Source organism: Vipera ursinii (genome assembly GCF_947247035.1).
Source record: "Vipera ursinii genome assembly, chromosome: Z".
NCBI lineage: Eukaryota > Metazoa > Chordata > Lepidosauria > Squamata > Viperidae > Vipera > Vipera ursinii.
In genome coordinates this window covers 52,901,807-52,916,349 of record NC_139517.1, presented here as the reverse complement: position 1 = coordinate 52,916,349, position 14,543 = coordinate 52,901,807, and the positions used below count along the sequence as shown (strand labels likewise).

At 40.3% G+C, this 14,543-nt stretch overlaps 1 protein-coding gene across 1 annotated transcript in view; it reads right to left on the bottom strand.

The window, feature by feature from the left end:
• Positions 1-2,845: 2,845 nt before the first annotated feature.
• The window catches only part of TMEM245 (transmembrane protein 245), a 121,268-nt gene continuing 109,570 nt past the window's right edge, over positions 2,846-14,543 (bottom strand). The window contains exons 14-16 of the mRNA XM_083377083.1: positions 9,465-9,565; positions 6,145-6,319; positions 2,846-5,501 (exon numbers count right to left, since the gene is read on the bottom strand). Coding sequence (XP_083233209.1) covers positions 5,351-5,501; positions 6,145-6,319; positions 9,465-9,565 — 427 coding nt within the window. The 3' untranslated portion in view covers positions 2,846-5,350. The remainder of the gene's footprint in view (positions 5,502-6,144; positions 6,320-9,464; positions 9,566-14,543) is intronic.

The window sequence follows — 14,543 nt, the reverse complement described above, 5'->3', positions numbered from 1 at the left end:
CCACGGTTTCAGACCAAAAACGGGTTTGTTGAGGACTCTTCTGCTCCCTGCAGAAGGTATGTGGCACTCTCTTACCGGCTTTACCTTCACTTTTCACCACCAATGTTTGGGAACTTCAGATGTTCGGGAGGACCTCTGCTTGCTTTCCAGAGGTAAGGGACGCTCCTAGCCCAGTGCTTAATTTTATAACTTGGGGCTTTTGCTTATACATTACTGGCGGAAGGGGTCCTGGTCTTCCAATGTAAAAAAAAATTCTGAATGGGATTTGGTCTACCAATGCAAAAGGATTTTCCAGAAGGGGTCCTGGTCTACCAATGTAAAAAAGTGGCCGAAAGGGGTCTGGTCTACCAATACAAAAGATTTTATGACACTTTTACTGCTTGCTCGGCTCTCCCTTTCTCAGAAGGTCTCACGCTCTGATGTCCTCCCCTTGCTTTCCCGGGCCCTGCCAGTCATGACTAAAGGGGAGCTAGCAGCAGGCCAGGGTGCGGCTGGAGGACATACAGAGGGAGTGAGATCCAACTGATTTTCAGAAGAGGTGCCCCACACATACATCCGCACACTCTTCCTCGCACATACATCCACACACTCTTCCTTTTGTTCTTTGGACCCTTTGAATCTAGGAAGATAGATAAAAATGAAATATAACTGGATTCTGACAACATGGTCAAGAACCAGGTTTTTGTTTCAGTCGGTTTCACATTTCTAACCTAGGTTTATAAAAAAGAAAAAAGAAAACCTAAGGTATTCACTGTGTTTGCTCTCGGAGGGCTGGGTGAAGTCAGTCTGCAGGGCAAGATAGCCAGCAGGGATGCCAAACTCTACTTGCATGCGCACCCAGGGGACGGGGTGGGGCTGCCCCATGGATTAAGGCTGAGTGCATTCTGGCCTTCATGGATGCAACCAGGTTGTAGATCAGCACTAACACACACACCCTCCAGCCTCGCAGCCATGAGGCTTTCCTTTCACCGTGACAGACCTCACACACATGGCATAGCAAGACCGGCGGCAACATGGCAGCGCTGGGAATTTCTCCCCCTCCTATCACCCCTTCCTGAGTGTGGAGGAAGGAAAGAGATGAGAAGGAGAGAAAGAAGGAAGAAAGGAAGAAGGGAATTGGGGCATGCTCTTGGGGAGGGATTTTTAAAGCGGAAGAGAAGTTTGACTGGGGGAAATTATTTTATTTTCTCTTTTCCGGAAAGACAAGCCAGAAGGAGGGAGAGCGAGGTAGGAAGTTTATTCTCTGGAGAGAGAATAAAAAGCCTTTTCGCCAACTTCCTATCTTCCCCTAGTCAAACTTCTCTTCCCCTTTAAAAATCCCTCCCCAAGAGCCACGCCCCAATTCCCCTCTCCGCTACACTTCCTTCCTTCTCATCTCTTTCCTTCCTCCATGCTCAGGAAGGGGTGAGCGCATTCTGGCTTTGTTGGACGCAACCAGGTAGATCAATGCCCGGTCGCCCTGGGCTGAGGTGCAGCAGGCCCGCTCCTTTGCTCTTTGCCCAGCAGGTCCCCGGGCCGGACAGAACCATATTTCAGGCCGCATGTGGCCCACAGGTCTTGTGTTTGACATGCCTGTTTTAGTGGCTGAAGTTCATCCTCAAAATACTAATAACATTGGCTTGTACGGCCATCTGGGTCTGGAGCTTTATCTGATCTCATTTTTTAAAATATCTCCTAATCTCTCAAAGTTAATTATTGGGTCATTCATAACTTGTCTCTGAGTTTGTGATAATTTAGGCAACAGTTGTCTGAAAAGATATGCATCTATTCTAGACATGTGTAACTCCTCTTTTTTTATACAAATTGGAATGAAAGTTGAAAAGCTTTTTGATAAGTTCATTGCTCATTATTACATTGCTACCTTCACAGATTTTCTCAATCATTCCCTTTTCGTTTTCCTTTCTTTTTTTATATCTCAACCATCTTCCTGGTTTATTTGAAAACTCAAAGTGTCTTTTTTCCCCACATACTTCCATTTTGTATTGTTTCAATTTCTTGTATTGTTGTTGCCATAGCAGTTTAATTTGATGTAAAATTTTAGAGTCCATGTCTTTTGCAGTTTGATTTCTTTCTGTCTGAATCTTTTGCATCTTTTCCTGAAGTTTTTTCTTCTCTAATTGATTATAATTATACTATATAAAATAACAGCTTTACTAGCATCCCACACAGTTATTAAACTTGTTCCTTTATCTAAAGCAGGGGTGTCAAACTGCTGGCCCATGGGAAATAGGGAGGGAGTAATCATAGATGATGAAGATCAGAGAAGCTTGGCACCAATTTGCATCAGATTCCAAGGCCAGGCACCCTAAGAATGCCTATTAATCCAAAACATCTGTGTTCCAATTGGCTGAAGACAGATTAGTCTTTCTCTGTCCTACATGTTCTTGGATCAGGTGCACAAGGCAGTTCTTCTTCCTCATGCCTGGCTGCAGTGCATGTTTCCCTAACTGAAGCATCAGCCAAACCCTTCATAGATGGCTGCTCAGAGCCATCAATCAACTCAGCTCCTGATGTGCCAAGAACTGGTTTCATCCTCCCCCAATCTGACATCTTGAGAGGTATCTGGGGAATCATTCAGGGGAGTAATCACAATTCTCCACATAAGTTATAAACTACTTATTTCTGTGTGGCAAAAGTATGCGAACCCATAGGATTATTTGTTCTTTTAAAGGGGAAATTAAGATTTCAATCATGGGATAGTCCTCAGGTGTGAGTGTGGGAGATTCTTTTTCTTTTGTGTGGAAAACAGATCACATTTTAGGTCATATTTATGGAGAAATATCAATGATTCAAAAGATTTAACAAACTTTTTGAATGCATCCTTTAATAATATATTTAATCCACTGTCAGAGAAAAAAAGAACACATAAAAATGATATTTTTTTGGTTAAAGAACTGTTTATAGGTGTTTTTTTCTTTTTAATGTATGTATCTCTATTACTGCTACTTTTGTGTTTTGCTCTTTTTTTGTGGCACTATTAATTAAAAAGCAACAAAAAATTAAAAAGGGTAAAAATAAACCCAAAATTTAAGGACTCACATTTTTAATCAGTCTTTTAATTCCTGAATAATAGAAAGCTTTTAATAGAAATACTTTATAAAATAAAATAATGCTTAAAATACAGAATCCAGAAGGAAACAAGACAGTACTTGCAGCTTGACACAAATATTGTGAAAAATGAAAATTAAACAATTTAAAAACCAGAAATACAACACATTTTTTAAAGTAATGTGATAATTATATGGTAGTTTCCTGTTTGCAATATAATCTATGCAGAATTGTAATCATATATTTATGATATTTATGTGGTTTGACAAATATGGCTATACCCTTATTCCCCCAGAGCTGTAAATTGCAGACTGTTGTCTTGAAGTTTTATCATAAGGAGCAACTGTCTGTAGTTGAGGTCATCCTCACCCCAACTCCTGCCACCTAGCAGTTTGAAAGCATACAAATGCGAGTAAATAAGTAGCCACCACTTTGGTGGGGAGGTAACAGCACTCTGTTGGCCACATGTCTGGAGAAAAGTCTTTGGACAGCTCTTGCTCAATGGCCTTGAAACAGAGATGAACACGACTCTCTATAATCATCAATGACTAGTGGAGTAAAATCTGCAGGGATTCATTTTTTTAATCTCATTGATGTGTACTTTAAAAGTCATTTTATAAATGTGAAATAATTAGCAAAAAGGATATCAATTTACAAATTATTTCATCTGAATAATTTTGCATCTTCATCTTTTTTTATTTATTTTTATTTATTTCCTTAACATTTTTTTCAAGTCACAAAAGCATTAAATATAGAAATTACGTAAGAAAAAATCCATATTTTGACAATGCCATTGGTAGACTAATTTTTATTATAATGAGGGAAATATTTGATTCCCTGCTGATTTTGTACGTTTGCCCATTGACAAGTCTATAATTTTAATGGTAGGTTAACTTTAACAGTGAGAGGCAGAATAACAAAAAAAAGAAAATCCAGAAAAATGTATTTGAAAAAAGTTAAAATTGATTTGTATTTTAATGAGTGAAATAAGTATTTGACCACTTCACAAAACATGTGTTGGTGCTTAGTGGCAAAACCCTTGTTGGCAATCACAGAGGTCATATGTTTCTTGTAATAGGCCACCAGATTTGCATACATCTCAGGAGGGATTTTGTCCCACTCCTCTTTGCAGATCCTCTCCAAGTCATTAAGGTTTCGAGGCGGACTTTTGGCAATTCGAACCTTTAGCTCCCTCCACAGATTTTCTATTGGATTTAGGTCTGGAGACCAGCTAGGCCACTCCAGGACCTTCATGTGCTTCTTCCTGAGCCATTCCTTTGTTGCCTTGGCTGTGTATTTTGGGTCATTGTCATGCTGGAATACCCATCCATGATCCATTTTCAGTGCCCTGGCTGAGGGAAAGAAGTTCTCACCCCAGATTTGATGGTACATGGCTCTGTCCATCGCACCTTTGATGCAGTGAAGTTGTCCTGTCCCCTTAGCAGAAAAACACCCCCAAAACATAATGTTTCAACCTCCATGTTTGATGGTGTGGATGGTGTTCTTGGGGTCATAGGCAGCATTCTTCCTCCAAACACAGCAAGTTGAGTTGATACCAAAGAGCTCGATTTTGATCTCATCTGACCTCAACACTTTCACCCAGTTCTCCTCTGAATCATTCAGATGTTCATTGGCAAACTTCAGATAGGCCTGTACATGTGCTTTCTTGTGCAGGGGGACCTTGTGGGCATTGCAGGATTTCAGTGCTTCATGGTGTAGTGTGTTACCAATTGTTTTCTTGGTGACTATGGTCCCAGCTGCCTTGAGATTATTGACAAGATCCTCCTGTGTAGTTCTGGGCTGATTCCTCATCATTCTCATGAACTCCACGAGGTGAGTCCTTGCATGCAGCCCCAGACGAGGGAGTTTGACAGTTCCATTTCCGAATAATCGGACCAACTGTTGTCACCTTCTTACCAAGCTGCTTGGCGATGGCCTTGTAGCCCATTCCAGCCTTGTGTAGGTCTACAATCTTGTCCCTGACATCCTTGGACAGCTCTTTGGTCTTGGCCATGGTGGAGAGTTTGGAATGTGATTGATTGCTTCTGTGGACAGTGTCTTTTATACAGGTAGCACACTGAGATTAGGAGCATTCCCTTTAAGAGAGTGCTCCTACTGTCAGTTCATTACCTGTATAAAAGAGACCTGGGAGCCAGAAATCTTGCTGACTGATAGGGAATCAAATACTTATTTCACTCATTAAAATGCAAATCAATTTATAACCTTTTTGAAATGCTTTTTTCTGGATGAATGTTTACCAGTAAATCTTCAAAGTCTGATGCATTTGTAATAGAGCAGGTAATTAATTTGTTGGACTCACAAGCACAGCACTGTAGATATTAGAGGCACCAATAAAAATGCAAAGGAGTATGGGTCCTATGATGGCTCCTTCCAGTCCTAGGTAATATGTTCCACCAGCTATTGCAAGACCTGTCAAATAAGGATGACCTCCTCTGCAATCAAATAATAAATTAAATTATTGCAATGACATTTAAGAACTATCATTGGAAAGATGATTTTATATGCTGGGTTATCGGAAGACGCGAAAAGAAGGCAGTTAATATCTAATCACAAGCAGAGATAGATATATTTCTGTGAAGTCACAAAAACATGACTTGTACAGAAAAGAGAAAAATAGAATTTGAAACATAGTAAAGGGTCTAAGTAAATAATGTTGAAGAAAACCACAAATATTTAAGCCATCCTTCTACGAAGGATTTTTTCCCATGTATCACATTTGTTTTTGAGGATATGCCAGTGATGAAGGAAGTCAGAACTACTCTATACTTATATTCTCTCCACTGATATTCCCTCCACTGCACACATTAACTATCTATGCTGTCTTTTGTCGCCCAGAACACGTTATACATTTTATAAATGTTCTATTTCCTGAAAATAACCTAATCCATAACTACTATATGGTTTTAAAAATCACCACAATTTTTAGAGTGGCATCTATGCTTATTTTCTTTTAACATTGTTTATAATAAAGATTCCTGTGTTAATATAACTAATTCATCTAAATATTTCTGTATGTTGGCTAATCTGTTACAAAACGTTTTTCACTATAGTAAAGAAAAATATTAAAATATTCACCCAGATATATCCAAATAGATTGCTGTATCTACAAAGTAAGTTGGCAATAGATGACAAATGAAGAGAAGCATAGCTTTGTATCCTTTTCCTTGAACAAGCCAAAGATCTAGAACTGCAGGTGCGGTTGCCCAGTATGTTCCCAAAAATGGAACTACTCCAAGTATAGCAGCCAGAGCTAAGAAGAGATGAAGTTTAGAATTAGAAAGGAAAATGTAACATTTGCAATTATTTAAGAATGTAATTCTACAATTATTTTGCAACTATATCGCATACTAATACTTAAATTCAGAGAACTTAAATAAAATATAAGAAAGCAAGATAAAAGAGTTTATAATTACTTTGCTTATAAAACAAAATGGGCTAGCATATCTTGAATTTCAGTGCCACTGGATAAGGAATCAAGAATTAAGACATCATAACCTAGTACCAATTACATGAGAAATAGTTATAATGATAGATATAACAAAATACTATAAGTTGAATTAGAAGATCATCATTTATATTCAAGGCAGCACCAGAACAAGAATGGTTACCATGGAAAACTCTTGCCCATTCATTCTTCCCCTTTGCAAATCCTTGCGCTTTTGAGTGTTTCTTCACTTAAAGCAGGATTCTCTAAACTACAGTCCATGGGCTACATCTGGCACTCTGGAAAGTTTCTTCTACCCTGCCAGCTCATCCCATATGCTGTGCTCCAATCCTTTCCAAACAGCATAGGAAAAGAAAGCAGGACTGTATTCACCACTGATTTCTCTGATGCTAGGATTGTGAGCCGGTTGTGAGCCAGTTGGAGGGATGCTGAATGAAGAAGCATCTTCCTCTTTAATATTTGCACCAATTGGGCAGGTTCTTTTGTAAATTTGTAAAATTTAGCTAAATAAAATTTATTGACAAAAATAGTTTTCTTTTCTCAATTGCAATTATTAATTTAATATGAGTGAAGGAAATGAATGAAACTTGGAAGAGTAAACCTCTGGCTCGATGACTGACCTAGATTGGATTAATTTATTATTTCTTCAGAGCATTTGCTAATGTTTGACAGTTTTCTTATACCATTTGTCTGTGTAAGAATGGTATTGTTTCTTCCTAATTGTCACATTTCTGTTTTGTTGCTGTTATGAATCATTTTACACTGCGCAAAATAAAACACATTCAATTAATTTTTATTTGCTTATTTAGAAAACTGATTTTTTTCCTCTGGCCTTTAAATGTTTGCAATATGTTGAATGTGGCCCTCAGACTGAAAAGTTTAGAGACCCCTTAGTTACAGAATCCTCAAGAAATTCTGAAACACGACTCAACTGTAGGTAGTAAGATAGTTCCCCCCTTTTTAAAGCCTTGTGAAATGTTTGGTCCACATTTCATGTATTGTTTGAGGATTTCTATACCTTTTCGGCAATAAAGAAGGCAGCAAATTTAATTCCTTTATTTATTTATTTATTTATTTTCTTTTTAAAAAAACCACACTGGAGGTTTTTAAAAAGAGATTGGACAGCCTTTTGTCTGTAATATTTTAGGGTCTCCTGTTTAAGCAGGGAGTTGGATTAGAAGACCTCTAAGGTCCTTCAAACTGTTATTCTGAAATTCTATATTGCATTGAGTCTAGATTTTGTTAGTTGAGCTTCATTTTTACTAGTAAGAATTATTTTATGACAACCTTTTACCACTGAGTTATCACATTATTTTTGACACACATATCAAGGAGATAAAGAAATTTAATTACATTGATAGATGTTAAACTATAATAAAACAAAAAAGGAGACAATCAGAAAAGGGAAGAAATTGCTAAGAAATTCTACAAAATTAGAATTGCTATTGCAATCCTTTACATTTAAAATTACAATTAAGAAAAACAAAGAGAGTGGGTCAAATCAACATGGTGAATTAGATTTCAATAAATTTAGGTGTGTAGAACATTTCCTGGGGAAAAAAAAAGTTTTTGCCATAAGCACAATTTTTTGACTCTCTCCTAGTGAGGAAGCTTGCAAGGACCTAAGACTGGTGCTGCAGGTGATGAGCTCAGTGCTGACCCTTTGCTGTGGTCTTCTCTTGGAACTGGTGTTGTCTGCTTGACACTTGGCAGGGATGCTCCCTGCCTGAAAGAGGAGGATCTTCTCTATTTATTTTTTTTATTTTATTTTTTATTTATTTTAATTCCATTTATATCCCGCCCTTCTCCGAAGACTCAGGGCGGCTTACAAACTTTAAGATCTGCCTTTGCTCTAATTGATATCAGTAACTGAACAAAAGTATGGGAACATCTTTGTCCTGACTGATCCCCAGGCTGTCCCAGTTGATCCCTGTTCCAAGAAATTGTAGTGGCAATTTTTTAATAAAGTTTTCCCCTTTTAAGTAAAACACAGAACAAAATAACAATTGAAACAATGATACACTACTCTTAATATAATGGACGTTTGTTGCTAATGAATAAAAACACTCTGCCTATGTTTAAAATGGCAAATGTAATTTATTTTAAGGGACGCGGTGGCTCAGTGGGTTAGGATGCTGAGCTTGTCGATCAGATGGTCGGCAGTTTGGCGGGTCGAATCCCGAGTGCCGCGTAACAGAGTGAGCGCCTGTTACTCGTCCCAGCTTCTGCCAACCTAGTAGTTCGAAAGCACATAAAAATGCAAGTAGAAAAATAGGAACCACTACGGTGGGAAGGTAACAGCGTTCTGTGCGCCTTTGGCGTCTAGTCATGCCGGCCACATGACCACGGAGACGTCCTCGGACAAACACTGGCTCTTCGGCTTTGAAACGGAGATGAGCACTGGCCCCTAGAGTCGGAAACGACTAGCATGCATGTGCGGGGGAATCTTTACCTTTACTAATTTATTTTAAGTCAGTTTTATATGCACCCAGGAAAAGAAGTGCTTTAGTATCATCTTAAACTCCAAGTAGCTGAGCCTAATAGACTATTTCATAGAACTAGATGAGAAGAGGCTTTTAAGTATGATGTGGCTATTCAAATACCTGCTAGAACTAAATGATGCTGCTACTCTATTATTTTTCACTTTTACTGCTTTAGATGTCATGGGATCTGATAAGTTAAGCACATGAAAGGTGAATGTTACCTATCCTTGGCTGGATTCAGATTTCATCCAATCAATATAGAGTTTCCTGCTTGAGCTCCAAGTCCATTCCAATTCTGTTATTCTGTTAATCGGCTTAATGAAAGGATTTATATATTTTGTATGGTGTAGGATTCAGTACTGAATATTACACTAAAGTTCTGATAAAATGTCAACACTTGCCAAAATGGAGCATGATCATTAGATATTAACATAAACACAAACATTCAACTTTTTTTTTGTTCTCACCTGAGGGTATGAAGACAATGTTTATTCCAAAAATGGTATGAGTCAGCCAGGTATATAGACCATAGAATCCAGCCATTTTGAGAGATGCATCAAATACTCCTCTGGAAGAATATAAAAGCCAGTAAAAATGCTGCATCAGACTGCAAGATTAATGTTTGTTTAGATAATGATGATAAATACGTACTTATCAGTTCCTTCCAATTAAAAGCTATTTGCTATAAATTTGCTTAAGAATAAAAATAAATCCATTGTCAAAGAAAAAAAAAGAACACATAAAATGTTCTTTTTTTGTTAAAAACTGTTTATGTTTTTTTCTTTTTGATAATATCAACATTACTACTTCTTTTGTGTTTTGCTCTTTTTTTCTTTTTCTTTTTTTGGTGTTCTTAATTGTAAAGCAATACATTTTTTAAAAAAAGGTAAAAATAAATCCAAAATTTAACCAGTCTTTTAGTTCCTTAATAGTAGAAACTTTTACATAGAAATAATGAATAAAATAATACTTAAACTCCTTATCCAAAAATAACCAAGACATGTTTGCAACTTGGCATAAATATTGTGAAAAATAAAAATTAAACAATTTAAAAATCAGAAATGGAACAGCACATCCTTTTTTTAGTACTGTGATAATTACCTGGTGTTTCCCCTTTTCGGAATATAATCTTTCCAATAAATTTTAATCACAAATTTAAACTTTTAAAAGTTTTCAACTATAGCAAATACTTTGGTAATCAGTATTACAATAAATAAGAAATTTATTTATATAGTGCTCCATTTTCTATCATTGTAACAATGTTTAACTTGTATGTTTGTTGTAAATATTTTTTAAAAATAATGAGAAGCACCGTGAAGATCTTGCCTCACATTTGCTGTATTCAGTTCTTTCCTAGTAAAAGTACCTTTTCTCTAATGCTATGGAGCAAAGGAGTTTTCTTTCCTAGGGATTGAACGGAGGCAACCCTGACATTAGGCAAGATCTGCTTTAATGGTCAACCTGGAGACATCAATCTACCGTGGGGACTGAGCATTAAATGTCAAACCCTGGGAGCGAGCTGGAGGACCCTGGAGTTGCGGCAGGCTCCCCACCTTGACCGCACCATGCTGGAGTTCAGGCGGAATGGCAGGGGGAGCTGAACCACAACAAGAAACATGTCAGATGGTCGCTGGGCATGGGGAAGGTGGAAGACACCCCCCCCTTGAGGATACCCTGGAGGAGGCCATGTTAAACCAAGCCCTATTCCTGATACAAGAGGTGATGGAGAGTCAAAGAACCCAGGAAACCCTCACACAAATGACTAGCCTGGTTTCTTGGGTCACCCTGAACCAAGCCATAGACTGAGCTACAACAGTGGGAGCTGTGCCTATCCCACCTGGACAAATGCAAGCGGTGCCACCAGCAGCAGTTGCTGCAGCACAAGTCCCTCCACCTGCTGGGGTTGCTCTTCAGAGACACTCGGTTTCAAAGGCTCCAGCCTTGGGGGTGATATATGAGGGAGACTCCGAGCAATTGGGATTCTTCCTGGCACAAATTTGGAACTACATTCAGGAGTATGGGACTGAAGTGGGGATGGAGACAGCCCGAGTAAGACATGTGACCATGGTGCTGGAGGGTACAGCTGCCGAATGGATGGTTTCCCTCCACAATGACAATGCTCCCCAGTTGTGGGACTAAAGCCATTTTAGGGCAAACGCCAACAATTCAAGACCCACTGGCAGAACACAAGGGCCTGTATGAAGACCATCACTCAAGAGTGGAGGTCAGTGGCCATGTACATCCAAGAGTTCTGAGGGTTGATGGGCTGGCTAGCCACATGGCCTGAAGAGATCCTGATCCCGATAGCCTCAACCATGAAGTCTACCACACCTGCATCTCACAGCCCCCCTTACAGCACCGGTATGTGCTGGCAGGTTAAGTGGAGATTGATTTCACCAGAGGTAGCCATGGTTGGAGCAAATCTTCACCCCTACCCATACTTGTAAAGAAGTCCTAAAGGCTTCAAAAGGGGGTCCAGGACCTAGGTTGTGGTGCACAGCAAGTTTCAAGTCTGGGAAGGAGGCCGCAAAATGCCACTCCACCAAACCAAGCCTGAAGCCTGTAACCACCAGTGGAAGGAAGGCTGAGAAGCCGCCACAATTCCACGAAACAGCATTAGAGGGAGTAGAGGTCATTGAATTTGCCCCTCCTGGCCATGGGGGGAGTCTGGGAACTTCAACCTCTCCAGAGGAGAGTGACACCAACTCTGATGACAACCCCCTGGTAAGTCAACAAGTAATCCTTGTGATCATCCCGGTGAGCTAGTGGTGCCCTCATGAGGCACCTAAGGCCATATTGGACTCAGGGTGTACCAGGTGTGTAATCAGTCCAGAGGTGGCGAAAAAATTGGGACTAAGAAGACTTAAGATCCCCATAGCTTTTTGCCAACTGCATGGATCAGTGGCAGGGGAAGGCCCAGCCCATTTTGTGACTAAGCTGGTGGAAATGGGAATAGGGAGCCACACAGAGACTTTGAGTTTTATAATGGTGTCCGGAATGCTTACTTACATGGCTTCATAAGTGGAACCCTCATGTGAATTGGAGGAGGGGGCTCCTAAAAATCAGACCCAAACTCAGGGAAAAAAGGAAAGCGACTCCAACCCCTAAGAAACAAAATGCCATGGTAAAGAGGAAATTGGATACTGTTGTGCAGGAGTGCCCAAAAGGGGAGGAAAAGATTCTAAAGGAATACTGGGACTTAAGGGAGGCATTTAGTGAATGGGGCCATCACATTGCCCCATGGACTGCAGCATAGAAATCCTCCCTGAAGCAAACCTCCCCAAGCCTAAGATCTACTCAATGGCCCCATGTGAGCTAGACATGCTTCGCGCCTTTATTGACAAGAATTTGAAACACGGATTTATCCAACCAGCTAGACCACAGGTCTGCAACCCGTGGCTCTGGAGCCACATGCGGCTCTTTCAGCCGTCTCCTGCGGCTCCCAGTCCTCTGCCATGTGCAGTCCAAAAAAAAAAAAAAAGTGGGACTAAAAAAGTTCAACTAATCAATTCAAATATGCAAGTTGGTGCATATCTCGCTTTGGCTCCACTCTTCAGTCAAACCCTGTTCTACGCATGTACACACATGCACACACATTTTTTGCGGCTCCCAGTTTTTCCTTTTGTGAGGGAACCGGTTCCGAGTGGTTCTTTCACTGTTTCAGGTTGCTGACCCCTGAGCTAGACCATGGCAGCCCCACTGTTGTTCATGGAGAAGGACAGGACTGTTTGCTTCTGTGTGGACAATGTTTATCCTCTGTGAGTGTGGACCATGTTTATCCTCTGCCTCTGATGAAAGACATGCTAGCGCACTTGGCTAAAGGAAGGATTTTTTCTAAACTAGATCTGAGAGAAGCATATTACAACGTCCACATCAAGAAGGGTGATGAATGGAAAACTGCCTTTAACTGCCCTTTGGTTTGTTTCCAGTTCTGAGTGCTCCTCTTTGGGTTACAGAGGGCTTTTCATGCAGTTGATCAATGAAGTACTACATGAACATCTGTACAAAGGGATTTTGGTCTACTTAGATGACATTTTGATATACACATAAACTATGGAGGAAAACGCAAAACTAATGCATCCAGTCCTGAAAAAACTCAGAGCAGGTAAGCTATATGCTAAACTGCCCAAGTGTGAATTCCACCAAGACAAAATTGACTATTTGGGGTATTGCAATTCCCATGAAGGGATAGAGATGGATCCTGAAAAGGTGCAAACTATGTTAAAATAGGTATCCCAGCACTAGGAAGCAATTACAGAGTTTCCTGGGTTTTGCCAACTTCTATTGGCAGTTTATTCCCTCCTTTGCTAAGATTGCATTGCCCATTACTAATTTTTTGAAGACTAAGGGTCAAACTGCCTGCTGCCTGCAATTAGTGCAGATTCGCATCCCACCAGGCTCAAGATTGACTCAGCCTTCCATCCTTCCGAGGTAGGTAAAATGAGGACCCAGATTGTTGGGGGCAATAAGCTGACTTTGTAATAATGCCGCTTGGGGGGGGCAAAAGCCCTAATAAGCAGGTATATACATAGAATGAAGGCTATTGCTAAGCACATTGATTTGTGCTTAGATTGTAAGCCGCCCTGAGTCTTCGGAGAAGGGTGGGATATAAATGGAATTTTAAAAAAATAAGCCCAAACCCAGCCAACCCCTTGGTCAATGGAATGCCAAGCAGTATTCAAAAAGCTCAAGCAGTTGTTTGCTGCTGAGCCCCGTACTCAAACACCCTGACATTAATTCCCCATTTGTCATCCAAGCAGACACCAGTGGTATGGCTGTAGGAGTGATGTCGTTGCAGGAGAATGTGCAGAGGGTCCTTCAGCCTTAAATGTATTCACCCGGTATTTCATTGTAGCTTATTGAAACCCGAAACTGTGTCACCTCTTGGTCCTGCATCTGTCACCCTACCTGTACCCATTTTCATTGATGGAGAGCAGCTTTTTGAAGTTAAAGAAATATTAGATTCAAGGAAACATGGAGGGAAGGTGCAGTACCTAGTTGCATGGAAACACTTTCCCCCTTTGCAATCTGAGTGGGCAAATCCTGAACATGTTCATGCTCCTAAACTACTCCAAACATTACACAGAAAATTACCCTAACAAACCCTGAGTGTGGACCTATCTTTTCTTTGGCCATGTATTGCCTAGTTTACCTATGTTTACCTGCATGTCCTTTCTTTTTGGGTTATGTGGCAATAGCCCTGTTAAGGGGGACAAATGTCAGCCAGCATGCTGCTTGCTGCCATGCAAAGGGGGGGGGAAGGGGGAGAGATGGGCACTTGTGGGGGGAGGAAAGAATCATTCAGGAGGAGATTGTGGAAAGTTTTCATGAAGCTCTGTAACTGCTGCTTGCTTGTGCTTTGCTTATCCCTCTTAGCTTTGGTATGCAGAGGAAATATTCTCTGGCCATTGTGTGACTTCTGTTTGCCTAGATCAGGGGTAGGCAACCTCGGCTCTTTTATGACTCACAGACTTCAACTCCCAGAATTCCTGAGTCAGCTGACTGTGGCTCAGATCATGAGCTTCTACCATTTGCAGAGGTGGAAT